Below are 27,698 nucleotides of genomic sequence, written 5' to 3' on the forward strand. Positions count from 1 at the left end.
TGCATGGCTGGGACAATCGCAGCAGGTGGGGAGCAAAGGGGACTGTGGGCCCAAGTGGATACTCACAAGAGAGGCAAGAATACCAAAGGAGGAAGCTGTTTACCCGATTTCAGCAAAGTGTCCTTTCGCAATGAAGCATATTTGGATCGGATTCCTAATGCCTCCGTCAAGCTCTCATCGACGGGAAGAACCATCTGATAATGTGTAAGGAAATGCACAAGAAAACTGTGAGATTCAGATGACTCCAGAACACTCAGCAGAAACAGTGGCCTAAATACATCACAACAGAACTCTTAAGATGAATATCCACCATGAACTCTACAATAAAGATGCTGCCCAAGCCACAAAGTAATTCACCTCCCAGTGTGTTGAACCACTTCATGCACACACAAGTCTCCAGGCATGCGTGGTTTCTCAGCCACTTCACCTTGTGTTTCAGTGTTCTGATGTATAAAACGAGAGGAAGAGAATAGATGATGCAAGGGATATTTCCAGAACTAACATTCTGGGCTTATTTTGGGTGAAATGAGACATCTCTGTATTGTACAACAATGACTACTTACCAGCGTTGGGGCTCTGAAATTAGAATTTTTCTTTGAGTGTCTGTGTGAGAGACTGTGCATGAGAGTGGGTGCAGGAGGGTGTAGCTGGAGAGGGGGAGGAGGATCGGGGAAGATGGGAGCGTATGAAAAGGTGAAGGTATGCACCAGGAGACTGCAGGGCACGCATGTGTCTGGGAGAGGAAGATATTAACAAAACAGGACAGATGACCTGGGTCCTAAATGCCTCTTCACTTGCCCTCCACACCCCCTAAGTTGCCCCCTGACTGCAGTTCTTCCAGCAGGGCTCTTTCCTGCTTACTCCTGCCCTCTAGATGTGGCCAGTATAGCACCCAGAACACAGGCAGGCTCCGGGGCAGCAGGGCTTTACAGGCGGGAGCCCTGTTTCCTGCTTCAAGGTGTGCCTAAGGAGGACCGGAGTGTCCATGGGGAGCGACATCAAGCAGCAGGCCCTGCCCATTGCTGAGCACAAAGGCTACGTCCACGAGAGCCGCATTTTTACCAATTAATTCCCTTGCTCTTTCTAAAGGAGAGGAGGAAAGTGGCGTAACTCACCCTCCCATTGACAGTGTCCACAGACCGGGTCACAGGGGGCCGTTGGTCTGACTTCTCCTCCATCTGCCAGCCAATCACGGTGATGTTACCCACACGGTCACTCTCTGCAGACCTGTGATGTACAACATGCTTTAATGAGTGGTGCTGCAACTGTGCTTCTTTTCTGCTGAAATGCAAAGTCCTGGCCATACTGGGTCATCAGGGTCCTGAGGGCAGCAGGGCCGAGCTGACTGACCAGTCGGTCAGCATTCGCTGTGTACACAGGGCTCCTCCCCAGCGAGACAGACAAGGAAACCATGGGGCACAGCGGAGGGCTGTGTCTGCACGGACAACGCACCACAGGGAAGTGTGGACGTGCGGGTGAAGTCAGAGGGTGCCTCCTTGAGGAGGAGCCAATGCTGTTCTCGAGCTGCTGCCAGTGCCTGGGTTCACCCCTGCCCAGTGGGTGAGGGGGACACGTGGCAGAGTGAGGACTAGAGAACACCTTGTTCTGGCCCTGGGCCCTTTTCTGTTCCTTCCCACCCCACCCTCAGGTTTATATTAGCCCAAGGCCTAAGCCTGGACTCCAAGTAATGGAATCCAGTCAGGGCTCCTTGAAGCCCTTGAATCCTGAGATGACAGAGCTGATGCTACCCCAGCCTCAGTCAGCTTCGCCCTGACATCTTTTCCTTACACGATCCCTCTAATTTTACCTAGGTGGCTGATGGTGGCCTGGGCTCATCTGATCCATCCAGGGAGCCTGGGGACACCCTGGAACTTCAGGCTTTCTATTTACAAGGTCTCACTTAACCAGGTTCTAAATTTTTGTCTGGTCCCATCTACTGACCATTTCCTTTGTGATTTCCTCGCCCTGTCCTCGTGCCTGTGAAGTCCTTTCCTGCTCTATCTGTTCAATGATCAGTCGCCTTTAGCTCCTTTAAAAAGAATGGTGTCCATTTTGTACATTTAACTCTAACCCAACTAGAGTTAACTCTGACGCATGATGTAACTAAATATTTTTCTCGAAGTCCTTTTCCTTACATGATCCCTCTCATTTTACCTAAGATTTTTCCTTTTTCCTTTTTCCTGAATGAAGTTCTCTAAACAAACTATGTTTAGACGATGCTGCAGGGTTCTCATCCTGTCCACTGATTAGATAGTCAACGCCTGCAATACTGTCTTTACTTTACTTACAGTAACTTCAGAACGTCTCAACATTGCAGGGACTTAATTTTTTGTCAAATTTTCCTAGCTATTTTGGATTATTTTCCCAGATCATAGTTCTCACAATTTTTACATTATTCTGAAAAAAGAACACCATGTCAGAGTTTTTGGTGGGAAGTGCCCCTAAAATGATTTGGAAGGATTGACATCCTGATATCTTTCATCTTTTCATCCTGGGACACGGTGGGGGTTTCTCTTGCATTCACTCATTCCTTCCACAAACATTTACTGGGCACCAGGCACTATTCTAAGTGTCTGGGAAATAGTAGTGAAGCAAAGCAGACAAAACTCCCTGCTGTCTGGGAGATTCTATTTTACTGGGGAGGGGCTAAATAACAGAGAAACACACTCAGTATTATTAGATATGTATCCAGGCCTTCCTTTAGGGCTCGCAACAGCTGTGCTCATATCTCCTATGGATGCTAAAAGTTTCCATTCCCTGATAGGCTAAGTAATTTGTTTTAGACAACACAGTGTCGCCACACAGACTGCTTCTGGGAAGGGAAGGGTGCTCTCTCAGTATAGGAAGTGGGTCCTTCCCCCACCTGTCCCTGGACCTCACCATTCCAGATCCTTCCAAGGGAATAACACTGAACACCAACCTTAGTGTTAAATGCAACCTATGATGCCTGTCCTGCAGCAGATCTTTGACAATGAACGTTCCAGAGCCCAGTAAATACATCTGAGGAAGAGAAGGAAGAGAGGCAGCATTGGTGTACTTGCTTTGCTTCTGATGCAATTACCACGGCCCCAGAGAGTCCAGCTGACTGCCTCCCACAGCACCTCTTACTCTGATGTCAGAAGCCCGATGGGAAAGCTTAAAAATTTGCAAAGACAAATGCATTTAGACATGAGCTAACTTGTGAGCCAGTAGTGAAGTGAATCTGTGTTCACCTCTCATTCAAATGATTACATAATTTTTTCAAAGGGAAGAAAATCCCACGAACTACAACGCATTACTTAACTGTTCCCTGAGATCTATCTTTGACATCATACACGGAGAGTTTGACTTGTGTCATCTGATTGATAAGAGAGTCTTGAAAGAAGGCAATACTGCTTAGAAATATAGGATTGTTGGTTCCCTAGAACAGAAAAGGAAATAATCAGAACACAGGGTTGGGTTTTTAAAATGTAATTGCTTTTGAAATACATCAACATTTTCAGAATGAGAAACTAACATTCTCACTGTCTTGAATCAACACGAATGCTAAAGGCAGCTCAAATAAATACATAAAACAAACAAACAAACAAAACCCTCTGCTTTTTAAAAGAGGAAAAGGAAGTCTGACAGACCATGACAGATCCACACACAATAAATCAGCCCATGAAACAAGCTGGGCCTGAGGACTCATTTCATGGGTTTCACACTCAGAGGGAGGAATTTCTAAAAACTGAAACAAGTTGGATGTCCACAGGCACTCTTAGTTTTATGACTTAAAGTGTAATGTGTATTTAGACCTACGACTTTGGGTTATTCCTTTAAGAGGTACAAACAAGCAGATGAAAGAGAGAAAATGAATGGCTTAAGTGGTTTATTATATATTTCTAGAAGCCTGTGTTTGGAATAATTAAAGCCTGACTTTTTAAAAGCTATCCTTTTTTTAGGATCAACTACTAGTTTTTAGATCATAGGTGACTATTTCCCGGCAGCTTAGCCGTGTCCTCCAAAGCCCCGTAATACCATACTCTCTCAGGTACCAGGTAATTATCACAGCCACCGTTCCCTGGGCCTCTGCCTCCATTTTCTCTCTGCAGATCCAGATCCAGGCGGTCAAGCTGACCGGACAACTCCACCTGGGTGGGCTGCTAGGGCCTCGACCAACTCATCTCTCCCTCTACCCGCCCTTGGCTAAGGCCACCTCTGACTCCCTTTCCAAGCAGGCTAAAAGCCCGGGCATGCACTTTGGTGCCTTCTTCTCTGTTGTTCTCAACCACCCAGTGATCATTCATTCACTCATTCCTTCCACAAACATTTACTGGGCACCAGGCACTATTCTAAGTGTCTGGGAAACAGTAGTGAAGCAAAGCAGACAAAACTCCCTGCTGTCTGGGAGACGATATTCTCTTGCAACTCCCCTTGCAAGGTTCACCTTCAAAGCCTCTGTCACACACTCCTTTCTTTCCACTCCCTCCCACTCTCACTCCTCCAAATGACTGTCCTATACAAGTTAGGACATCTGGTCAGGTGACTCCCCTGCCCAGAAGCCTACACTGGGGCTCACTACCGTGTGCTGATTAACACCACGGCCTTCAAGGCTTTCGTTCCTTGCTCTCCTACGTGTGCCTTTCACACACCGACCAGGATACAGTTAGACCCCAAACCCGCATGGTCCTTCCCTGTGGTCACACATCTGCATAACCACAACAGAACTTTGGCGGGCTCTTCACATGGAGTCCCCCGACTGGCTACCTGGGCATCACCTGGGAGCTTGCAAGAAATGCACTTGGGAGCTTGCAAGAAATGCTTGCGAGAAATGCAGACGTACTGAAGCAGAATTTCATGAAGCCCCACCCTAGGAAGCCTGTTCTGAGAGTCAGATAGGATCCCAGCCTCCTGGTGCTCTCCTCACCTTCCTACTCCAATACTTCCCATACTCGCTGTGCACAGGGGCAGCCATATTCATTTCTGCCTCCCCCATCCACCAGCTGGTCAGTTCCTCGGGGCAGGGACTGTGCCCTGGTGGGCTCTGTATCATCCACAGTGCCTGGCACTATGCTTAGATGTGTAGGTAGCACTCGACAAATGCTTAGAAAGCAGAATTGTTGACATGAACTTGGAAATAAGTTCCTAAGAGACTGAAAGGGTGGGCTAGCTTCCAAAATGCACAACTGGTGAAGAAGAAGAAATGCAGTTAAAGTTTGGTAATTCTTCACTTTACAACTGCAGAATCTCATGCCACCAACTCCTACACTTAGTGTTACATAATGTGCTCAATGATCTAAAAGGATTTTGCAAAATTCCCTCCATAAATGTTTATCATGTAACTTAGTGGAAAACGTAAACATGTGACACAAAACTCAAAAGGCTGTAAAAACAAAAACCAACAAAAATAGGGGTATGTCTGGACAAGAGAGTGGTTAATAGTTAATACTCTTCTAAACTTTGATTAACGAGCACAACTCTTCCAAAGTAACAGCCAACTGGAGGTGACAAGAAGGAATTAGGTCTTACCTCTTACAAGGCAATAAAGCTTACAGGATCATTGTTCGAAAACAAGCTGCCAATAGTTAATCAATAACTGTAAAGGATATGGCAACATAAATGCTACCCAGATGAGTAAATGTGATGAACAATATCAATGTACTGAAAACCCACGGGAAAATAGCAACAACTCACGTAAATACGGCTTCAGCTACAGATGCACGAGTAACTGAACATCAGGACAAGAGACACCACTAGAGAATGTCCCACAGCACCTCAGGGAGGGACCACCAGCACCCACCTCAATGATCTCCGTCTGTGCATGCTTCGTCCAGAATGCCTGAGGAGGGGTGGTGACACTCACCGCAACAAAACTATTTGGCTTTCGATCTAGCGATGGAGTATGCAGCTCACTGCAAGCTACAGAATCAAGATGGGAAAGAAATGAATCCTTTAAAACCAGACTCTCATTCAGTTCTCTGTTCCAAATAGACTCAAAGAAAGCACAAAGAGTAAACGACATTCAAAGAGGTGAGACGATCACATCGTCAGTTGTCACAGGGAGGTGATTTTTAAAATTTGAAACAATCTCTTTATACGCCCCCTCCCCAGCACCCTCCAAGACAGCAATGCCATAACTTCAGTGAAAGGCTGCGCTGACGGGGGCTTCCCATGTCCATGGAGTGGAACACAAAGCCAGAAACCTCATATAGGTCCAACCCTTCAAGTTTGACCTCGGTAACTATTCCAACTCTAAGCAATCAAGCAAAGGAGCCACGGAGTCTATGAAATCTAAGACAGAGCTACCCGTGCTTGCATCCTGTGACTGCTGTGGCTGACTCTGAGCATATGGTGCCCCACGTGTCCTGGCAGGTGGATGGATGGATGCTGGAAGAAAATTAGAATTCTATGGCAAAGTAAACAAAGCTCTTCTTTTTTTTTTTTAAGTGAGCCACTGTTCATTTACAATCAATGATAAACCACATATATGACAGTGGTCTCACAGATTATAACGGAGCTGAAAAATTTCTATTGCCTAGTGATGTCACAGCCATCCTAACATCCCAGTACAAACACATTTCCTTTTCTATGTTTAGATACACAACTGCCAATAATATTTAGTACAGTAACATGCTGTCCAGGTTGGCAGCCTAGGAGTAACAGGCTATACCATGGACATAGTAACAGGCTAGGAGTAACAGGCTATACCATGGATATAGCAACAGGCTAGGAGTAACAGGCTATACCATGGACATAGTAACAGGCCAGGAGTAACAGGCTATACCATGGACATAGTAACAGGTTAGGAGTAACAGGCTATACCATGGACATGACAGGCTAGGAGTAATAGGCTATACCATGGACATAATAACAGGCTAGGAGTAACAGGCTACACCATGAACATAGTCTAACAGGCTAGGAGTGACAGGCTATACCTAGGAGCCTAGGAAGCTGCACCATCTGGGATCCTGTTGGTACACTCTGCCATGTTCACAAAAGGACAACATCGCCTAATGACACATTTGACAGAATGTATCCTCACCGTTAAGTGATACATGACTATACTTAACGCCACCGAACTGTATACTTAAAAATGGTTAAAATAATACATTTTGTGTACATTTTATTGCAATTTTAAAATAAAATAGAAAAAACATATGAACTCCTATTTAAAAATATATTATTGTGTCCACAACAGGTGAGACAAATGCACAGAAAATTCAGGGAGAGGAGGAGTGATGGGATGAAGGAAGACACTAATAAAAATGAAAGAAAGAACAGGGAGAAAAAAGGAGAGATTAAAAGACAGAAAAATACAAAGAGGGAAGGAAGAGCTATGACTCTGGAAGGGTGGGGGAGAGCAATAGCTTGACATGCTCTGAGGAGAGTGTAGTTGGGAGGATGTCTTTGTTCATTTGGAGTAAGTTACTGGCTATCTCCGTCCTTTGAAAGGACCTGTGGTGACCTAACTAAACCACCGTTCACAGCTCGATCTACTCTTCCGGGTTCTAATTACACTTTTTCTGACATTAAGATTGCCATACCAGCTCTCTCTTTTGTTAGCACACACATTTGTGTGTGTGTGCATGTTTTTTTATAGTTGCTATTCGTGTAGCTATAACCCAGATGTTGACCCCTAATCTCATGTCTTGGAATTTTCAGTGCCTTCTCTATTGGTGAGCGCCCACCTGGAATCATCAGCCTTCTACTGAGGAACATCTCTTAGCATTGTTTATTCTGTAAGTGTGGTGTTGGCATGCTTTCAGCTTTCAAGGTTTAAAACATATCTGTATTCCACCTTACTTCTTGAAGGAAATGTTCTCTAAGCAGTTATTTTCTCTAAGCCCTTTAAATGTATTGTCTCTAGGCCTCTGTGTTTTCTGTTATGAAGTCAGCTGTTGGTCTAGTTGTTGCTACTTTAAGATTGTGTTTTGTGACAGTTTTTATAATTTTCCCACTGACTGCGGCTTTCAGCAGTTTCATTATGATGTGCCGAGGTACGTTTGTTTGTATTTATTTGGTGAAACTGTTGTATTCGTTTGGGAGAAATGCTCACCTATAAATACTGCTTCGGACCCTTTTCTGTGTTCCTTCTTAAAGATATGGAATAAATGTAATGTGAGACCTCTCACTATGCTGTTTTTACTCTCCTCTGAGCTTTTTTTCCATTATTTTTATGGCTCTGGCTTCATTTTGTAAATTTTCTTCTTGAAATTTTTCTTTGAATTCTAAAATATGTATGTGGTTCTTTTCATGGCTTCTAGTTCTCTGAAAATGTTCAATGTCGTCTTTTTTCTTCTTTACCATAGTGTTATGACTGAAAGTTTGTGTCCCCCTAAAGTTTCTTTAAGTAGGTCTGTCCTCTGACACAAACATCAAAACTTATGTGTTGAAATCTTATATCCCAATGTGATGGTATTAGGGATGGGGCCTTTCAGAGGTGATTAGGTCACGAGGGTAGACTCTTCATGAATGGGATTAGTGCCTTTAAAAGAAGAGACACAAGAGCTTGCTCCCTCTGCCCTGCTCTCTGCCATGTGAGAACACAGCAAGACTACGTCCATCTGCAAACCAGGAAGCTGGCCCTCATCAGACAACAGATATCCTAGCATCTTAATCTTGCACTTCCCAGGTTCCAGAACTGTGAGCAATAAATTTCTATTTTTCAAGCCACCCAGTCTACAATATTCTGTTATAGTAGTCCCTATTAACTAAGACATATAGTCAATAACGGTTATTTTAGTGTTTGTCTCTTAACTCTAATATATACGGCCCCTTTGGGTCTATTTCTATGCTTACTGTTTCTGTTCATATTTCTTATTTCCTCATGTTTCTGAGAAATCATGATTTTATGCTGAATACTACAAGAATTGCTTGTAGAAGTGATTTGAGGCCTAGGATGGTGCTGTCTTTCTCCAGAGAAGATTTGTAACTACTTCTGCAAGGTTCTAGGGAGGACTAGCACTCTGAAATGTTTTCATTTACTTGCAGTAACTTAATGAACCTGTAGTCCCTATGAACACCTGCTTCTGGTTCCCCTTACTCTAGAGGTTTAGATTTAGCCTTCTGGATTCTAGATCAGAGTGAGAGGGGTTTCGTCAAGTATCCTTCCCCTAACAGACCCTAGAAAGCAATCCCTGTCACTTCTGCACTGAGACACTGTCTAAAGCATTGCGCAGCCTCTGGACCTCTTGGCCTTCCTCTTGGGAACCACTGTAAGCCCTCAAAGGAATAAGTGGGCCTCTGCTCTCAGATTCTTTACGGTCCTATCAGTTCTCTGGTCGCATGGACCAGATAGTTCAGATTTTTTTTTCATTTTTTCTAGTTGTCCTTAATGGTAGATTTGATTTTTGTTTGTTATTTATCTAGAAAAAGATTTTCTTTCTCCTTAGAATGTGTTAGTCTCACAAGGAGATGCCTGGCAGTTGGAATATTCTTGAGTCTTAAGTCCATTCTTCCCTCTGCAAAGAATTCTTCTGTTGCTTCTGGCTCGCTGCTACTCCTCTTTGCGGCTCTCTGCTTCTAGGTCTCCTATTGATCAAATACCAGAACTCCCAAATCTGTCATATCTCTTCACCAACAATCTCTTTCTTGATATTGTTTCCTTGAACTGTGAGATGGTTCCTTCATTTACCTTCACAGATTTGTAACAGTTTTCAGCAGTGTTGCTTTGATTTTTACTACGTTTCTTTTAAGATATGATTTACATATCATAAAGTTCACCCTCTTAAAGTACACAATTCTCTGTTTCGTTTTGTTTTGTTTTGAGATGGGGTCTCACTCTGTTGCCCAGGCTGGAGTGCGGTGGCGTGATCTCAGCTTACTGGAAGCTCCGCCTCCCGGGTTCACGCCATTCTCCTGCCTCAGCCTCCCGAGTAGCAGGGACTACAGGTGCCTGCCACCACACCCAGCTAATTTTTTATAATTTTAGTAGAGATGGGGTTTCACCATATTAGCCAGGATGCTCTCAATCTCCTGACCTTGTGATCTGCCTGCCTTGGCCTCCCAAAGTGCTGGGATTACAGGCATGAGCTACACACCCGGCCCAATTCTGTGGTTTTTAAAGGCATTCAGAGTTGTGCAACCATCACCACAAATTCCTTAACATCTTAACATTCTCATCAACCCAAAAACAACAACAAACCAAACCCATTACAACATTCACTGGTCCCCCATGAAACCACTAATCTACTTTCTATCTATATAGATTTGTCTATTCCAGACATTTCATATAAGTGGAATCACACAATAGGTGGCTTTTGTATCTGGCTTCTTCAATTAGAATATTATAAAGGTTTATCCATACTCTAGCAAATATCCGTACTTCGTTCCTTTTCATTGATGAGTAACATTCAATTGTACAAACATACCACATATGGCTTATTCATTTATGAAGGACATTTTTGATGAATAGAAAATTCTTGGTTGTCTTTTTCTTTCAGCAGTTTGCATACATCATCCCACCACCTTCCTGACCTCCGTGGTTTCTGATGAGAAATTAGCTGTTACTCTTATTGATGATCCCTTATACACGATAGATCACTTCTTTCTTGCTGCTTTAAAGATTCTGTCTTTGGCTTTCAGTGGTTTGAGTATGATGTATCAAGTGTGGATCTCTTTTGAGTTTATCCTACGTGGAGTTCATTGGGCTCCCTGGATATGTAGATTCATGTTTTCTATCAAATATGGGAAGTTTTTGGTCATTATCTATTGAAACATTTTTATCTTCCCCCTTCTCGATTTACTCTTCTTCTGGTACTCCTATTATACATATATTGGTGCACTTGATTGTGTCCCACAGGTATCTGAGGCTCTGTTCATTTTTCTTCATTCTTTTTTCCTTTCTGTTCCTCAGACTGGATAATCTCAACTGACCTGTCTTCGGGTTTGCTGATTCTTTCTTCTGCCTTCTCAAGTCTACAGTTGAGCTTCTCTTAATGAATTTTTCATTTCAGTTATTATAATTTTGAACTCCAGAATTTCTATTTAGATATCTTTATAGTTTCTATCTCTTCAAGTCTCTATTTGGTGAGACATTGTTCTCACATTTTCCTCAGTTCTTTGGACATAGTCTCCTTCAGTTATCTCAACATACTTAAAATAGCTGATTTACAAATCTTTGTCTACTAAGTTCAACATTTGTGCTTCCTACGGATGGTTTCTACCTACTGTATGGGTTTTTTTCCCTCTGTGTATGAGCCATACTTTGTTATCTGCAATGTCTCATAACTTCTGGTTGGCAACTACACATTTTAGATAATACAATGTGGGATCTCTGGAATTAGATTCTCCCCCTTCCCCAGGCTTTGTTGTTGCTGCTCTTTTGTGTGGCTGTTTCTTCAGTGCCTTTTCTGATTGAATTCTGTAAAGTAATACTCTTTGTCATGTGTGGCCATTGAAGTGACTGCTTCATTAGGTTAGTAGTCAGATAATGGTTGGACAGATGTTTCTGTAAATACCAGAATCACAGACCTTTGCTGTAGCTTTAGCTAACAGTCCCTGTGTGTATACTGGGGTGCATTTTCATCGTTCAGGCAGTCAGTTTATAACTCTGTCTTAGACTTCATGTGCTGCTTGCATAGAACCTCAGGGTCAATCTCAGGTACTTGCTTAGGGCCTTCTCAAGTCTCCTGAGTATGCACACAGCTCTGGACATGTGCACAGCCCTTCACGGGCCTTTGAGGTTCCCAGGAATATGAAAGAGCTTTTCAAATCTCCCTGTGAATATCTCATTCCCCAGCTTCCCCTTTTAAGGTTTTTTTGCTTAGCTTTTTGTTTGCTCCAACTGTTATCACTACCTCAGACAGCTGTAATGTCAAAAAATGGACAGTGATTGTTTTTGACAAACATTCTCAGGGAAAAAACTGTTCCCACTGATTCTGAGTTAAGCCAAATAAAGGCAGGTATGGGATGTGGGGTTTTCCAGGGAACTGCCAGACAGGACAAATAATGACAACTCTCTAAGAAAGGGGCTTTTTGTAGGATCTCCAACCCCATTCTGTCCCCTTCAGTGACCTTTAGGCTATTGCTTTTCACTATAACATCAGAGATGCTGGCTTTCAAGGCTACCTGGAGCTAGGGAGAGGATGATAACGGGGCAAGTTAAAACATCATAAAGCTCTCTGTTCTAACTAAGAAGCCATTTGATATTATTTGGATGTTCTGTCCCCTCCAAATCTCATGTTGAAATGTAATCCCCAATGTTGGAGGTGGGGCCTGGTGGAAGGTGTTTGGATCATGGGGGACAAATCCCTCATGAATGGCTTAGCGCCATCCCCTTGGTGATGAGTGAGTTTTACCTCTGAGTTTACGTGAGACCTGGTTGTTTAAAAGTGTGCAGCACCTCCTCCCTCTCTCACCATGTAAGATGCTCTTGCTTTTCCTTCTGCTGTAAATAAAAGATCCCTGAGGGCTCAGCAGAAGCTGAGAAGCCACTGGTGCCATGCTTGAACAGCCTGCAGAACCATAAGCCTCATAAGAGAAAAGAAACCTCTTTTCTTTATAAATTACTCAGCCTCAGGTATTTCTTTATAGCACTGCAAGAACAGACTAATACACCATTTTTCTTAAATAAATGCTCCCCAGAGTACTGTAGGCCTCTGTTAATTTTCAGAGTTCGGAAACAATTTTGACCATTTTTGTACACTCATTGCCTTTATAGAAGAGAAGATTTTTGGAAGTCTTCACTCTGCCATATCTGCCCTCATCATTCTTATTTTATTTTTTAAATGTCAACTAGTGGTTTAAAATTAGTAAATTGATTTTTATTTCCAAAAATTAATTTTCATTCTCTGTAATATCTTCTCATATATCTTCATGAACCTTCATTATTTATTGGATACAATAAAATACAAAGAGCTTAGGTTTTTCTGATCAATGAGTTTTGACAATCATAAACACCCATGTAAGCACCATCAAAACAAGATGGTACAACTTTTTCATTAGACTAGAAAGTTTCCTCTTATACAAATCTCCTAGTTTTGCAATCATTTTCTGATTTCCATCACTATTCTTTTGTCTGTTCTTGAATTTCATACAAACGGAATGTTTTTGAGACTCATCTATGTTGTTACATGTATTGATAATTCATTCTTTTTTAAAAAAAGAGTCATATTCCACTGTACAATTTATTCATTCTACTGTTAATAGACACTTGGGTTGTTTTCAGCTTTGAACTATTAAATAAAGGTGACATAAATGTTGTTGTTCATGTCTTTTTGTGAACACTTTTTCATTTCTTCTGCATAATTACAAACGACTGAAATCTATTTAACTTTACGAGAAACTGTTTTCCAATGTGTTTGTATCATTTTCCACTCCCACCAGCGATATACAAAAGTTCCAGTTGGGTACAGTTAAGTGTTTTTGTTGTTGTTGTTAATTTTACCCATTCTAATGGATGTGTTTTAATTTACGGTTACATGACGACTAACGACGTTAAGCATCATTTTATTGTTTATTGTTCATTTGTATAACTTATTCTGTCTAGCGTCTGCTCAAGTCTTTTGCTCATTTTAAAAATTGGGTTGTTTACTTTTTCACTATTTATTTGTCCTTTGTGAAGTATATGTGTTGTGAATATTTTTTTCCAGTCTGTGGTTCATCTATTCATTTTCTTAGTGATGTTTCTTATGGACAGCAATTTCTTATTTTGATGAAATTCAATGTATCCCTTTTAAATTCTAGGGAGCGGTAGGCAGAGAAGCCCCTCCCTGACAAAAAGTATCTATGTCCTAATCCTCAGAAACTACGAATCGATGACATTACATGGCAAAAGAGACTTTACAGATGTGATTACGGGATCTTCAGATGGATCGTGCGGATGGGCTCAATCTATCACAGAGGCCCTTAAAAGTAGAAGAGGAAGGCCTTAGGGTGAATCATAAAGACATAACAACGGAAGAAGAGGCAGGAGAGATTCAAAGCATGGAGGGCCACTAGACCTGCCACTGCCAGCTTTGAAGATGGAGGAAGAGGACTATAAGCCCACAAGAGGAATGTGAGTGGCCTCTATGAGCTGGGAGCGGGCCTTAACTGATAGCTAGCCAAAAGCTGGGGTCCTAAAATTTAAAACCACTAGCAACTGAATTCTGCCAACAACGTGAATGAGCAAGGAAATAGATAGGAAACAGGCCCTAGAGGCCTTCTAAATAAATCCAGCCCTGCTAACGCTGATTTTGGTGTTGTGAGACTCTACGCAAAGACCCAGTGAGTACACTGGATTTCTAATCTAAGGGAACTGTAAGATCACATATTTGTATTGCTTTAACCTGCTAATTTTTTGTGGTAATGTGTTATGGCAGCAGTAGCAAACTAAAACGAAGTGCTTTTTGTGCTCTGTCCAAATCTATGCCTACCCTGAGTTTGAAAGTTTTCCTATTTTTCTTCTAGAGGCTTCAAGGTTTTATTACTATTTTAAGTTCTCTCATGTTTCTTCCATTATGTCTGCCTCAACAGGAATCCCCCAATTTGACTGATCTACTTGTCTCTCCTTTAAGTTACAAAGTACCCTTAAGCGACCTGTGACCTCCCTCTACTTGCCCTTTTATCAGGTGTGAGTTTTCCTGACACCTATGCAAGGTAGGAATATTCAGGTCTTTCAGGCAGTAATGATGGCAGACGGACTAAGGTACAGCAGGTGGCCAAAGGCTGGGAAGACTGAGATTACTTTAAGGGCTGATGGTCCCATGGCCACCTTCAGAACATGCCTTCCTACAAGGGACATTCTCTCCTGGCCTCCTCCCGCAACCCAGCCTATCTAAATTTCAACCAGGGTTTGATGCCTGCCTCAAGTTCCATAGCTTCCATTAAGTTTTCTCTGAGCCTGCAGGCTCACTTACGTCACTCATTGGGCATATTTCCATAGAAACCACACACCTCTGATGTGTAAGCCTTGTCTCTCCAACCTGATCATCTGTAATCCCAGCTGAATAAATGCTAAATAAATGCTGTTGAGGTAAACTGCATACATTTGATTCAACAATGCTATATTCAAGAGTACATCCTAAGGAAATAACCAGCAAAATGTATGAAAGATCTATACATAAATACGTTCACTGTGATGGTGTTTATAATGGCAAATTGGGAAGAACCTGAAAGTCCAACAGTAGGAGGCTGGCTAAAATAAGTATGGCACAGTGCTATTAGAGCTCTAGGAAGGCATTTAAAATGATGAAGCAGATCCCATACATATTAAAAAAGATGTTTTGCTACATGAAAAAAGAATGTCAAGAGCACTATGATGACATATTTGGAAATAATTCTATCACTTCCACAACCAAAAATCACGAAAAATCTCCATACACTACTCTGTGAGGGTCAAACATATATACTTGGAAGGATATATACCAAAGTGGTAACTGACAACCTCGCTGCAATAGAGTTTTCTTTTTCTTCAACATTTTCTGTATTGAAGGTTTCACAATGAACATACATTTTTTAAATTGTAAATTTTTATTTTAAAAGTCAACACATTTGTCCATTCAATAATTCAGCTCCTGCTCCTCCTTTTTTTTTTGAGATGGAGTCTTGCTCTGTCGCCCAGGCTGGAGTGGAGTGGTGCCATCTCGGCTCACTGTAAGCTCCACCTCCCGGGTTCCCACCATTCTCCCGCCTCAGCCTCCTGAGTAGCTGGGACTACAGGCGCCGCCACCACGCCCGGCTAATTTTTTGTATTTTTTAGTAGAGACGGGGTTTCACCGTGTTAGCCAGGATGGTCTCAATCTCCTGACCTTGTGATCCACCCGCCTCGGCCTCCCACAGTGCTGGGATTACAGGCGTGAGCCACCACGCCCGGCTCCTCCCCTTTTAAAAAACTGGGGTAAAATTCACTTAACATAAAACTCATCCTTACTTTTTAAAGCAGTTTATTCCTCCATGTGCCCAATTAACATGACTATATTACTGTTTTCCATTCACCAGATTCAGAAATGTCCTGATTTCTTTTATAGGGGATGAGGATTTTTAACTCAATTATACCAACTGTCATCCTCTCTCCATATGCAATCATTTTAGCTCAATTTTTGTTAAATCCACATTGTCATGATGAAAGTTAAGCACATATTACTCATTAAAAACCATGTGGGATTCCTTCCACTTCCCTCTTGTGATGACCCTGTTTCCTGGATCCCATGACTTCTTTGCTCAGTGTGGTCCCTCTTTAGGATGGGAACACATCCTCCACTAGCTTCTGGAGAAAAGAATGCAGGGGAAGTAAATTTTTGCTGTACAACTCTGTGCAGCTGAAACAAGTTTCTTCCTACGCTCACATTTGACTGATAGTCTGGTTGGGCAGAGAATTCTGGGTTGAAAATATAATTAAAGGTGTTGTCTCACTGTCTTCCAGTTTCCAGTGTCCCTGAGACATTCCATGCCAGTTTTATTCCTGATCCTTGGGTATGATCTGTTTTATTTTCTTCCTGGAACTTTTTAGGATCTTCATTTTATTCTCTATGATCTGAAATTTCACCACAGCATATCTTGCTATGGGTCTCTTTCATTGTTGTGCTGAGCCTTGGTAGACATTTTTAACCTACAGACACATTCTTCAGTTCTTGGAGATTTCCTCTTTCTTTGCATTTCCTCCCTTACATTCTCTTCTGTTTTTTCTTCTAAATATTGGACCTTCTGGATTTACTCTCAAAATTTCCATTTCTATATCCTACCCATTTTCTATTTTGTTTTTAAAATCTTACTTTCTGGAAGAATTCCTTGACCAACTTCCAAACTTTACAGAATTTTTTAAATTTTGTCTATCATATTTTAAATATCTAAGATTGTTCTTGTTCTTCAATTGTTCTTTTTATCTTTATAGTGTCCTGGTTTTGTTTTATAGATATACCATCTTTTCTTGAGTATATAAATTATAATTTTTGCTTTTTTTTTTTTTTTTTTTGAGACAGAGTTTTGCTCTGTTGCCCAGGCTGGAGTGCAATGGTGCAATCTCGGCTCACTGCAACCTCCACCTCCTGGCTTCAAGCTATTCCCCTGCCTAAGTCTCCTGAGTAGCTGGGATTACAGGCACCCGCCATCATGCCTGGCTATTTTTGTATTTTTGTAGACACAGGGTTTCACCATGTTGGCCAGGCTGGTCTTGCACTCCTGACCTCAGGTGATCCGCCCACCTTGGCCTCCCAAACTGCTGGGATTACAGGAGTGAGCCACCACACCTGGCCAATACAAATTATAATTTCTTTGAAACTTTCTGCAATGTCTCAGTTTCTTCCAAATTCTATTTTTTGTTTCTTTTTCATTATTATTTTTTAGAGACAGGGTATCCCTCTGTGGCCCAATCATAACTTGCTGCAGTCTCAAACTCCTAGGCTCAAGGGCGCCCTCCACCTCAGCCTCCTCAGTAGCTGGGAATACAGGTGTGTGCCACCACAGCCAGGTACTTTCTTTTTCTTTATCTTTTTTAGAAACAGGGTCTTGCTACGTTGCCCAGGCTGATCTCAAACTCTTGGCCTCAAGCAATCCTCCTGGCTTAGCCTCTCAAAGTGCTAGGATTACAGATGTGAGCTCCTGTACCCAGCCAGTAGTGTACTTACACTTTTATGGGTTTTGCAATTTGTCCAAGTCTTTTGGGGCTGGGGGGTGCTTAACCACCTTGATCTTCTTTGTCTCTCAAACAAGCAGTAGAATCCTCATGTACCACAGGAGGAAACTGTTCCAGCAAGGTTGAGTGGCAGGCTCAAGGCCACGTGGTTAGCCTGGCATGGTCAAGGCTGGAATCCAGGTCATCTGACTCCCCAGGAGGTGCCTCTTTTATGTCACATCACCTCTTGGACATTGGTGCCAGGCCACCAACTCATGTTGACCAAGGAATGGGAAAAGGGGAGTGGAGTGCTGGGTAGCACTGGGCTCTGATGGAGAGGCATCTCAGGCCTCTGGGTAAGCACAGGGATGCCACGCATCACTGACCCCAGACTCAGCACATTCTGATCCACTTTTCAGTATATTCTTATCTGATTCTGAGAAAGACAGCACGCAGGTGCCAGTGTTGCCTTTTATACAACAGGGAACTGAGCGCTGGAGAGTGAAACTCAGCCAACACAAGGCCTTGCAGCCGGGGGCAACAAAGCTGAACTCTACGCCCGGTTTTGCCAGCCCCTCCTTCCCTTTCTCCCATCGGGGTGGGGGTGGGGAGGGCTCTGTCGGCAGCTCTATGTGGGCTCACCTCCCCGTCCCCAGCCCCCTGTGGAAAGCACACCCCCAAGGGAGCGGGCCCCATGCTGAGGAGCCAGGAACCTGTGGGCACGGAGCCTCCGAGGTGCCTTCCCATCCACAGAAGTTGACAGCTGTGAGGGCCCCGCCTTCTCAGAAACACTGCGGCAGTGGCGGCGGCGGCGTCAGCAAGCTCTCTGAGACAAGCCCATGTGCTGGTGGTCTTGTTTTTGTGTTCATTTTTAAGTAAAATATTTTTTAAGACAAAAAACAATGAAAGATACCTACCTAAGCTAAATTCTAAAATGGGCTCATCTGGGTCCTGTATATTTCCTGAATAGAAAAGAAATGACAGAAAAATCACCCTTAATAAACTTTTCCCTGTTTTCAGATTAAATGCACAAATAACCCTCTACTTTCCCCCAACAACAACAACAACAACAAAAACTGCCATGCAAGACAATTTCTTTATTTTAAAAATACTTTGTTTTTGAGATTGCTAAGAAGCCCCTGACCCCACAGCCAAACCCCTGCTTCTCCTCGGATCTATACATCCACAACAGGGAGGGCTTTTACCATGGCCTGGGCATGAGCCAGCCAGACACTTGGACATTCCCACACTACCCTGCTGGTGCCCCCCACCACACTGGAAAACGAATGTAGTCAGGCTCCAGCAGAAGCGGTTCACAGGAAGAGGGCTGATGCCCCCCTCCCCTATTTCCTCATTCAACCAAAAGGATGCCAAACCAGAGTACCTTGTAGTCTAGGGTAGTCGTGGGGACTCATCGGGTCCCTCCCAGCACTGCCACAGTGTGGAGCCCATGCGCTGTGAGCTCATACCTGGAGCCCGGTGCAGGCCCCGTGAGGCTCACCTGCCAGAGAGAGGCCCAGCATGTCGGCCGCCACGTCGATGGTGGAAGCCCGCTGCACCGCACGGGCCCTGGCGCCATGGCGAGGGCTGTGCTCTCTTGCTGTCATGATGTCATTGGTGATAACGTGCTTCTTGATCCTGGATCAGACCACGCCTGATTACCCGGGAAGCCTTGGCACCGAGCCCTAGTCCGCTAAAGTGGCAGTAGCCCTGAGAAAAGGAGTACTGGTAAGAAATCAGGGGGATGGTGACGAGAGAAACCATGCTCTCATTTAGAAAGAACGTGACCTAAGGGGGGCAAGGTACAGGGACAGGGTTCCCCAGCATGTGAGGAACCGGGGTGGACCGTCCGCTGCTCCCCGCCCCTTCCGGTCACTTCTTCCTCCCCACTCCCCAACAAAGGGTGTCCATGGGATCCCTTGAGGATGTCCTGTCCTATTCAATGGAGATATGCCACAGTGAATGACAGTTTTCATATAATCATAAAATATGGCTTTTAAGATTTTTCTTGTTCTCTTTATTATGCTCTTCTGTTGGCAAGTCTCGTAGAACCTTTAAAAATTTAAATCAATTCAACACAGCCTCTGTGACAAGGGTAAGGGCAGCAGCCCACGGGCTACGTAGAGGTGGCAAAACACTAGCGGGACGAAGCTCACAACTCTAGCCTGCTGGCTTTCTTCCCGGAGCTGCATAAACTTCACGTGTCTGGGTCTCAGGCTTTGCTTCCCGCAAAGCACGTAATCTAGGCCTAAGCGAAGTGGGGGGTGCTGTGCTGTGGAAAGGGAGGGTTCTGGGTAAAACACTGCCACAGGCTGAGTCAGACACTTCACATGGCTCCGAGCTCCAGAGCTCACACTCTGCTCTCAGAACTAGGTTAAGCAGCAAGAAGGGAGTTTCAGGTTTTTCCAACCCTATGTGCTACAACTCCTGCTGTCTCTAGAAAGAACCAACCTTTAGAAGTTAAGATAATTAGACTGAGCAATAAGCCTGGTTTAAACACTGTCTCAGGGGTCTTCCTATTTCCAGAGACAGCCCTGTCTTCTCAAAGAGTGTCCACACCCTGTGCCTGAAGGACCTGGGCTCCTGTCCTTGGGTTAATTCACCAAACAACTTACTGGACATGTTTGCTCTTGGACCATGTGGCATTTCTTCATAGAAGCACGTCCAAATCCATCATCTAAAAATAAGAAAGCGAAAACTTAACAAGCTGCTCAAACATGAAGTTCCTGAGACTGCAATGCCTGGAAACGTGGAGAGGCCAAGAGCTAATCCACGTTTGTTTGAGCTCCACATCCCAATCCAACCTTTTGGCTCAGAAATACAAGTTTTGCCCAAACCCAAAATGAATGAGAAAGAGAAAGCACATCTGCCTCTCCCCTGCAGGGCTGATCTGTTGGGGGAGTCTGGGCCTGTCCTAAAGAGCCAAGTGGGCAGCTGGGTGTGGTTTAGGGAGATGAGGAGATGAGAATCTGAGACCAGTTTCCCCACTCACAAACTACAGGCCCTGGGAGAAGCAGCAAGGCTCTCTAAGGCCCTGCCCTTCGGGATGGATGGGCTGCACCCGTCTCATGGGGCTGCAATGAAAACCAATGTGCATGAACAGGAGAGGGCTCTGCAAACTCCACTAGGCTCCCACAGTGCTGCTGCTGCTGGGCCCCCAGGCCCCAGCCAGCCTCAGCACCACAGGGGCTGTTAGGCAGGCCTCAGGGCTTGGCTCATGAGCCATCCCTCTCAAAGCACCAGGTCGGGGAATCAGATGACAGCAAGAGCAGAGTGCTTAGCCCAAGGCCGACTCAGTGTCTCTTGCAGGCTGTGCTCCCATCCCTCCCATTAGGGGTGCCCAGGGACCTTCAGCCTGGGCATCTCCGCAGGCAGGGCAGTGTCCTGGTGGGGGAGCCACAATAAAAATCACCAAGGGGAAGATTTGCTGGTGAACGTCAAAGGCACACAAGTGAAGCAATATGCAATGTGACTGGTAAAACAGGAAAGCACTTACCACACTAACATCTGCTTTTTACAGTAATGCTTGTACACATTAACAAAACACTCACCAAAATGCAAGTGGCAAAAGGTAGGAATTCATAAATGAGGAACACACGTGGTAAACATTTTGAAAAAGTGACCAAACTCATTTAAGTAACACAATGCTAAATATGCTTTCCTTCACCTAAATTAGTCCTCCTAAAGAGTTTTGTTTGTTCTTTAATGAGAATACACACTGCTGGAGGACCTGGGGGAAGCTGTCTAGGACTCTCCTACATTGTTAGTCCATCTTAGAGTACTTCAAACATTCAGAAAGCCATCTGGCATTAATGATCAAAATGTGTAAATGATAACAAAACTCTTGCCAATAGTCTAGAACACGGAAAAGACTACTGGGTAAAAATGCTTATTGTAGCATTACTTAAAATAATAAAGCAATCCAAATGTCCAGCTGCAGGTAAGAAAAGAATGTTCTGGAACATCCATAAGACACACTATTATCTGGCTATCAAAATGATCATAATATAGCCAATAGACACATAAAAAGTTATTCAACCCCATGCGTCACGAGAGAAATGCAAACTGAAACCATGAGATACCTCTGCACAAGCACTAGAACAGCAAAAATGACACAGACCAACAACACCAAGTGTTGATGAGGATGTGGAGTAACTGGAAGTGACACTCTACTGGTAGAGCGTAAGTAGTCACCCATGCTGGAAAACTGGCCGTCTCTACTTAAGTTGAACATACACCTACCCTGTGACCTGGCATACAACTCAGACTGGGAGCTGCGAACAGAAACGCACACTTACGCTCACCAAAAGCCTGTAGAGAAGGTTTGGAGCAGCAACGTTCACAGGAGTAAGATACTAGAGACAACCTAAATGTTCGTCAACAGAACAGATGAAACAATGGGATGAGTCTCAGAAACAACGTCAAGGGGAAAAGTTAAGACCGTTCCAGGCAAATCCATTCATATGAAGTTCAAGCACAGGCCAAACGAATCTGTGGCGTTTGGAGTATGGAGAGTGGTCTCCTGAAGGGGTGGGTACTGACTGGGGAGAGTGAGAGGGCTTCTGGGGCTCTGGAAATGATCTGGGTGTGACTTACACACAGACTTTACTGTGTGAAATTCACTGAGCTCTACGCAGGTGATTTTTATACCCCAATACAAAGTGTATACAAGACAGCATAGCAAAAAAAAAAAAACAAAAAACAAAAAAACACTGACGTCAGTTCTGCATCATGTGTTTTTAAAGAAATAGCCCACCTTTGCTCTGTTTGCAGCCGTTTAAAGAGATACTGTACAGAGGGGAGAGCCAGCAGGAGGCTGCATCAAGACGACAGCCATGCTGGGGGTGTGATCATGGGGAACTGTCTTCCTCCTTCTCTAACGGCCATCCTCTTGTGTCACTGAAGATTGCACCCCATGCTGGCCAGAGGCAGGGCAGCACCCGAGGCATGATTTCAGCTAGAAGAAAGGGCTCCTCTCTTCTGAACCTCTTCCCAGTGTCTCCAGCCTTCCATTGCCTGCCTTGCCGCCCAGCTCAGCCTGCTAGTGAAGGTGTCCGTCACCCCCTTCGGTTGCGACAGTGGAGACAGGCCACCTAACAGAGGGACACATCTGTACCCCAACATCCTGCCAGCCCTGGGGAAGCTCCAAAACTCACCCATGCCCACCCCTTTCCACCTTTCCCCGCAGGGCCCCTGCCCACTCCACCTGCCTGCTCTGCCCTTAGGAGGGTGGTTTGTATCTTAGGCGCGGTGAGGTTTCTGGAGATAGAAATGCCTCACGGGGTACATCTACAGACCAATTTTACACTTGAGAGAGTTCACAGGCCACAGAAACTTTTAGGTCAAAAAGACCTTAGAAGCACTTCGTAATTATTTGGGGACATTTAATTAGAATCTGCAATTTAAGTCATCAAGGCCCAGAACGCAAAGCTAATTTGCTCAGCTGAACGTGATTTCTCTTCTTGGTCTCATTAATATAAGGTAATTCACCAAGGATTCTTCTATTCCCAAGGTCCTTGTTTTGCCTCCCAGCTCCATTTGAAGACCAGAGCTCATGAGGAGGAAAAACTGCACTTAAGTAGAAGAGGAGACAGACTGTGTGGGAGCTGCCTAGGGGGTTGGAATTTTTTCTTGGTGTCAAGAAAAAAAAAGCAAAAACCCAAGAAGTGAGCAGCTCCCATTCCTCATGCTGTGCAGTCACATGACCCCTCCAACAAGCGGCAGCGGGGCATCAAGTGGACAGCAAACCCTGAGGTTCTATTCCACTTCCCATGATGTCCGTTCCAGCCATGGGGGGCAGGGAAAGGGGTGGTGGAGAGGGCACTGGCAGGACGGGAGGGGTGTTAGGATTCACACAGGACCAGTGAAGTGGCAAGGCCTTCAGCAGCAGCCCTGGGAAAGGTTCGCCAGAGGCCTAGAGGGAGGACTGCAGGCCCCTCCGCCCCAGGAACCTCTCAGGCTCCCCTGAGCTGGAGTTGAGGGGCGAGGATTAACACGTCAGAGCTCCACTTTTGCTTATTCATTGGAGTTCTTCTAACAATAATTTCTAAAAGGAGTTGCACAGATGAGGTCACGGAGCTCAGACAGAGTGATTTTTTTCAAAGTCGCATGGAGATGAAGGATGAACTATTGTTATCAACCCAAAGAAAAAGCCCAGGTGCGATGGGGGTCCCTCTCCCTGCCCTACCCACCGGACCCTGTCCTACCCCACCCCGTCCTACCCACCACAGCCTACTGCTGTCACCGCGGCAGCAAATGGGCTGAGAAGCTTCACTGTGCCTCTACTCTCCAAACACAGGCAGCACGAGAGAAAGTAAAATGAAAGGCTGGCATGAAGCTGACCATGAGTCAGGAGTCCCTAAAAAAGAGGCTACTTTACAGGGGCAGAAAGAGGAAAGACTTACTCTCAGAAACCCCAAATCCAGGACCGCTAAAATCATACACCAGTGAGGTGTCACACCATTCACTGGCACTGAAAGTTACTATTAATAATAACCTCAGAGAGACAAATATCACCTTCCTGCAGACAGACAGGAAGGATACTGCAAAGGATGCGGACGAACCTCCAGCCAGAAGAGGTGCATAGGGCAAGGCATGTGGGAAGGGCGTGGAGCTGCCTGCCCTGTGTGCCATTCCCCAGGAACCTCTGCATGCTCAGCTATCCAAAAGCTCCCAGAACTCAGTCCTTTGGAGGTTTGGGGTTTTGTACTTTTTTTCCCCCTTCAGCTTTTAGAGACAGGGTCTTGCTCTGTCTCCTAGGCTGGAGTGCAATGATGTAAGGCTTACTGTAGCCTCGAACTCCCGGGCTCAAGCCATCCACCCATCTCAGCCTCCTGAGCAGCTGGGACTACACGTGTGTGCCACCAAATCTGGATAATAATTAATTTTTTAAAATTACAGATGGGGTCTATGTTGTCCAGGCTGGTCTCAAACTCCTGACCTCAAGCAATCATCCCACCCTGACCTCCCAAAGTGGTGGGATTACAGGTGTGAGCCCTAACACCTGGCCTCCTTTGGGGTCTTTCATGAAAGCTTCATTATAGACATAATTGACTAAAGCACTGGCCATTGATCTACCGGCTTAACCTGCAGCCTCTCTCCCCTCCCCAGAGGTGGGAGGGTGGAAGACTGTAAATTCCAGCCCTCTAATCATGGGATTGGTTACCCTGGCAACCAGCCAATCCTAGCGCAATCTAAGAGCCCCCAGCCACCAGTCATGTCACTAGCATACAAAGACACTCCTATCACTCCAGAGATTCTAAGAATACCTCAGGAAAAGAGGGAGAAAGACCAAATATAGATTTCACAATACCAACCCCCCCCCAACTCCAGGTGGGGCTCAGGACACCCGGAACACATCCCCTGATCCTCCCCGACTCCCAGTGTTCCCTAGGCCAGCCTTGGACGTCACCACTCTGGACACTCTATGGTGTGAGATGGCTTTAATGTCAAGATGATGGGTTCACTGAAGTGGCTCTACTAGAGCTGCTAATCCAACCTAAATGTGACCCAATCTCAACCACAGTGTCCCAGACCAGCTCTGTTTCCATAGGTCCCCTAGAGCCAGATGGAAACTGAGTCTACCCAGGGCTCTACTCAGACCTTGTTTATACCTAACAGGGGTCCTGAGACCCTTGGGGACTTCAGGGCCACCCATTCTTGAAGCCCAGCAAATAAGAGAATGGGCATCTAGAAGGACTTTCTATAACATGGGCACACACATGGGGATGGGCACAGGGTAAGTAAAGTGCAGCCACTGATGACACAAACTGAATGGGCCAGACCCAGAATGACTGCGGTGACAGGGGTGGGCAGCAGGGACAGGGCAAGACCAACAGAGAGAACAGGAGCAGTAACTCCAGAATGGCCAAGCCCAAGGTGACCAGCAACCTGGAGGCTCCACTCCAAAGACAAGGCAGCACCAGCCTATGCGTGGGCTTGGCACACCCACTGCCACAACAGCTCACATTCTGCTCCCAAGCATCCACTCAGGTCCGTCACCAGCCGAGGTACATGCTGCACACAGCAAGGACCAGGAAGGCCTGCTTCCAAGTATTCCACAGCAACAGCCAATGGCAACAGAAACTTCCTCTGATTCATATTTGAAATGAGTGAGTGAGTGAGTGAGTGAATGAATGCCTCTACATAACAAATGGGAACGTTAAGTGCTACGAATCTACTTTTAATGCAAAGCAAATGATAAAATGGGTATGAGAAGAGGAGTGTGTGAACACGGAGTGAGAAGAACACACGAAAACTCATTCTTCCTTAAATATGGCCAACTTGAGGGGGCTGCCCCGGAAGAAGAAGAGAATGGTGAACACTGGAGAAAACTGCCATCTGATGGCAAGTGGGAAGGGGTTGTGGCGTGGGCATGGGTCATAAAAGCAAAAGGACTGATTCTGGGAGGTGATGCAGGAGGAGTGAGGCCTAGGATACAGCAGTTGGGGTCCTGGATTCTAATCTGCCCACTATGGAGACTCCTCCAGCGCTGCATGTCCTTCCCCATCCTACAGTGCGAGGGAATAGTGGAAGCAAGCAGGTCTTCCTTTTTTTTTCTTTCAAACAAAAGCCAACTGCTTAGGAAGATCTTAACCTTTTAAACAAAGTAAAATATGCTTCTCTAGCATAAAACACACACACACACACACACACACACACACACACACACACACAAATGCTGTCTCAAAGGCCCAGGTATTAACTAGGATGGAAAGGCCAGATGCTGCAGGAACAAGGACAAGAGTGGAGGGTACCTGGGAGGGGTCTCAGGAAGGCCTTCCTCATGCCTCTCCTGAGCTCTGGCTCCCAGCCCACCAGGCCCCTAGCACCCTGGTCCACAGAAGGTTCTTGATACAGTTTGAATGTGTTCTCCTAATGTTCCTGTGTTGAAAACTTGTCGTCGTAACAGCAGTGGGAGGTGGGGCCTTTAAGAGGTGATTAGGCCATTCGAGGACTCTGTCCTCATGAAGGGATTAATGCTGTTTCTGTAGGAGTGAGCGGAGTGGGTTCCCCATAAACCGGGAGTTTAGCCCAGTTTCCTCTCCCTATCTCTTGTGCTGGCTTCTACCTTCCGCTCTTCCACCATGGGAAGACCCTCACCAGATGCTGGCACCATGCTCCTGGACTTCCCAGCCTCCAGACTGTAAGAAATAAGGTGCTTTTCTTTACAGACTACCCAGGCTGTGGTATGTTGTTAGAGTAGCAGAAAATGGATTCAGACAGGTGTCGACACCTGCCCTTCCGCAAACTAAACCCTTGGATCAACCTGTGAGGCCCAGAGTGGGGCCTCAGGAATCCAACCACTTGCTCAGCTAATCCCACTTCAGATCCCTCCTCCCCGATAGGTGCAAGAGCCACCGAGCTTCTCTCAGCCTCAGTTTCTGTATAACGGAAATAACACTGGTCTCACCGGGACACAGAGGAGCAAGCACGTATGTGAAGAAACACAGAAAACGTCTGCACAGAGCTCGGGGCATGCGCTGTCGGCCATGCGAGGTTCTCGCCTTGGCTTTTCCTAACCTCCCCTGAGGCTGGCCCCCACAGCGCTTGTACTGGGGCCATCTGTGAGCCTGGAAGCCCTTTCTCTATAGCTAAGTCTATCTGAATTTTACCCAACTTTCCTACTTTCTCCAGTTCCTCCAACCAGAACTTTTCACCGGTACTTTGCTTGCGGTGCAGTTTACAATCACCAAAAATTAGGCCCAAAGGTTGCTATTGGAAAGGAACATGAGAGCGCAGGCCTGTTCTTGAGGCAATACGGCTTGGTGGCATGGGGGAGGGGAGCCCAGGCAGTGGCATCAGACCTAGTGAGGCACCATGAAGCGTGTGACCTTCCACAGGGTCCCATCTCTGTGCATCAGTTTCCTCACCTGTCCAATGAAGGTACGACCACTGTTGGAAGGAATTCACAGTCCCCCACTCAGAGGAGAGTGAGCGGACCCTGGACTCCTAGGGAAGTGAGGCAGGTGCTCTGTCCCTCCAGGATACAACATCCACGTTCTCAAGGGAAGTGAGGCAGGGGCTCTGTCCCTCCAGGATACAACATCCACGTTCTCAAGGGAAGTGAGGCAGGGGCTCTGTCCCTCCAGGATACAACATCCATGTTCTCCAGGGGCCGCATCACAGTCCTCTTACACTGGAGAGGTCTTCCTCCTCCTCCCCTCAGAGCCGGGGCCCAGCCCTCTCCCACCTCCCTGGACCT

The 27,698-nt window shown here is 45.3% G+C and overlaps 1 protein-coding gene across 22 annotated transcripts in view; it reads right to left on the reverse strand.

Moving 5' to 3' along the window:
- Positions 1 to 27,698, reverse strand: part of INPP4A (inositol polyphosphate-4-phosphatase type I A) — a 158,712-nt gene that overhangs the window by 62,447 nt on the left and 68,567 nt on the right. For 20 of the 22 annotated variants that reach the window (XR_002516783.2, XR_636721.4, XR_002516782.2 and 17 more), the window contains 8 exons: positions 20,110 to 20,171; positions 18,996 to 19,204; positions 18,412 to 18,456; positions 5,762 to 5,880; positions 3,284 to 3,400; positions 2,921 to 3,000; positions 1,116 to 1,227; positions 104 to 194 (listed from right to left, as the gene is read on the reverse strand). Coding sequence is in view for 18 of the 22 variants with exons in the window: in XM_017947765.3 (XP_017803254.1) it covers positions 104 to 194; positions 1,116 to 1,227; positions 2,921 to 3,000; positions 3,284 to 3,400; positions 5,762 to 5,880; positions 18,412 to 18,456; positions 18,996 to 19,101 (670 nt within the window). In the remaining 4 variants the exon portion in view is untranslated. Of the gene's footprint in view, positions 1 to 103; positions 195 to 1,115; positions 1,228 to 2,920; positions 3,001 to 3,283; positions 3,401 to 5,761; positions 5,881 to 18,411; positions 18,457 to 18,995; positions 19,205 to 20,109; positions 20,174 to 27,698 lie in introns of those variants that run through there. The other 2 variants (XM_021925088.2, XM_021925087.2) reach the window with 2 other exon arrangements.

This window comes from Papio anubis, chromosome 14, assembly GCF_008728515.1.
Source record: "Papio anubis isolate 15944 chromosome 14, Panubis1.0, whole genome shotgun sequence".
Classification (NCBI taxonomy): domain Eukaryota; kingdom Metazoa; phylum Chordata; class Mammalia; order Primates; family Cercopithecidae; genus Papio; species Papio anubis.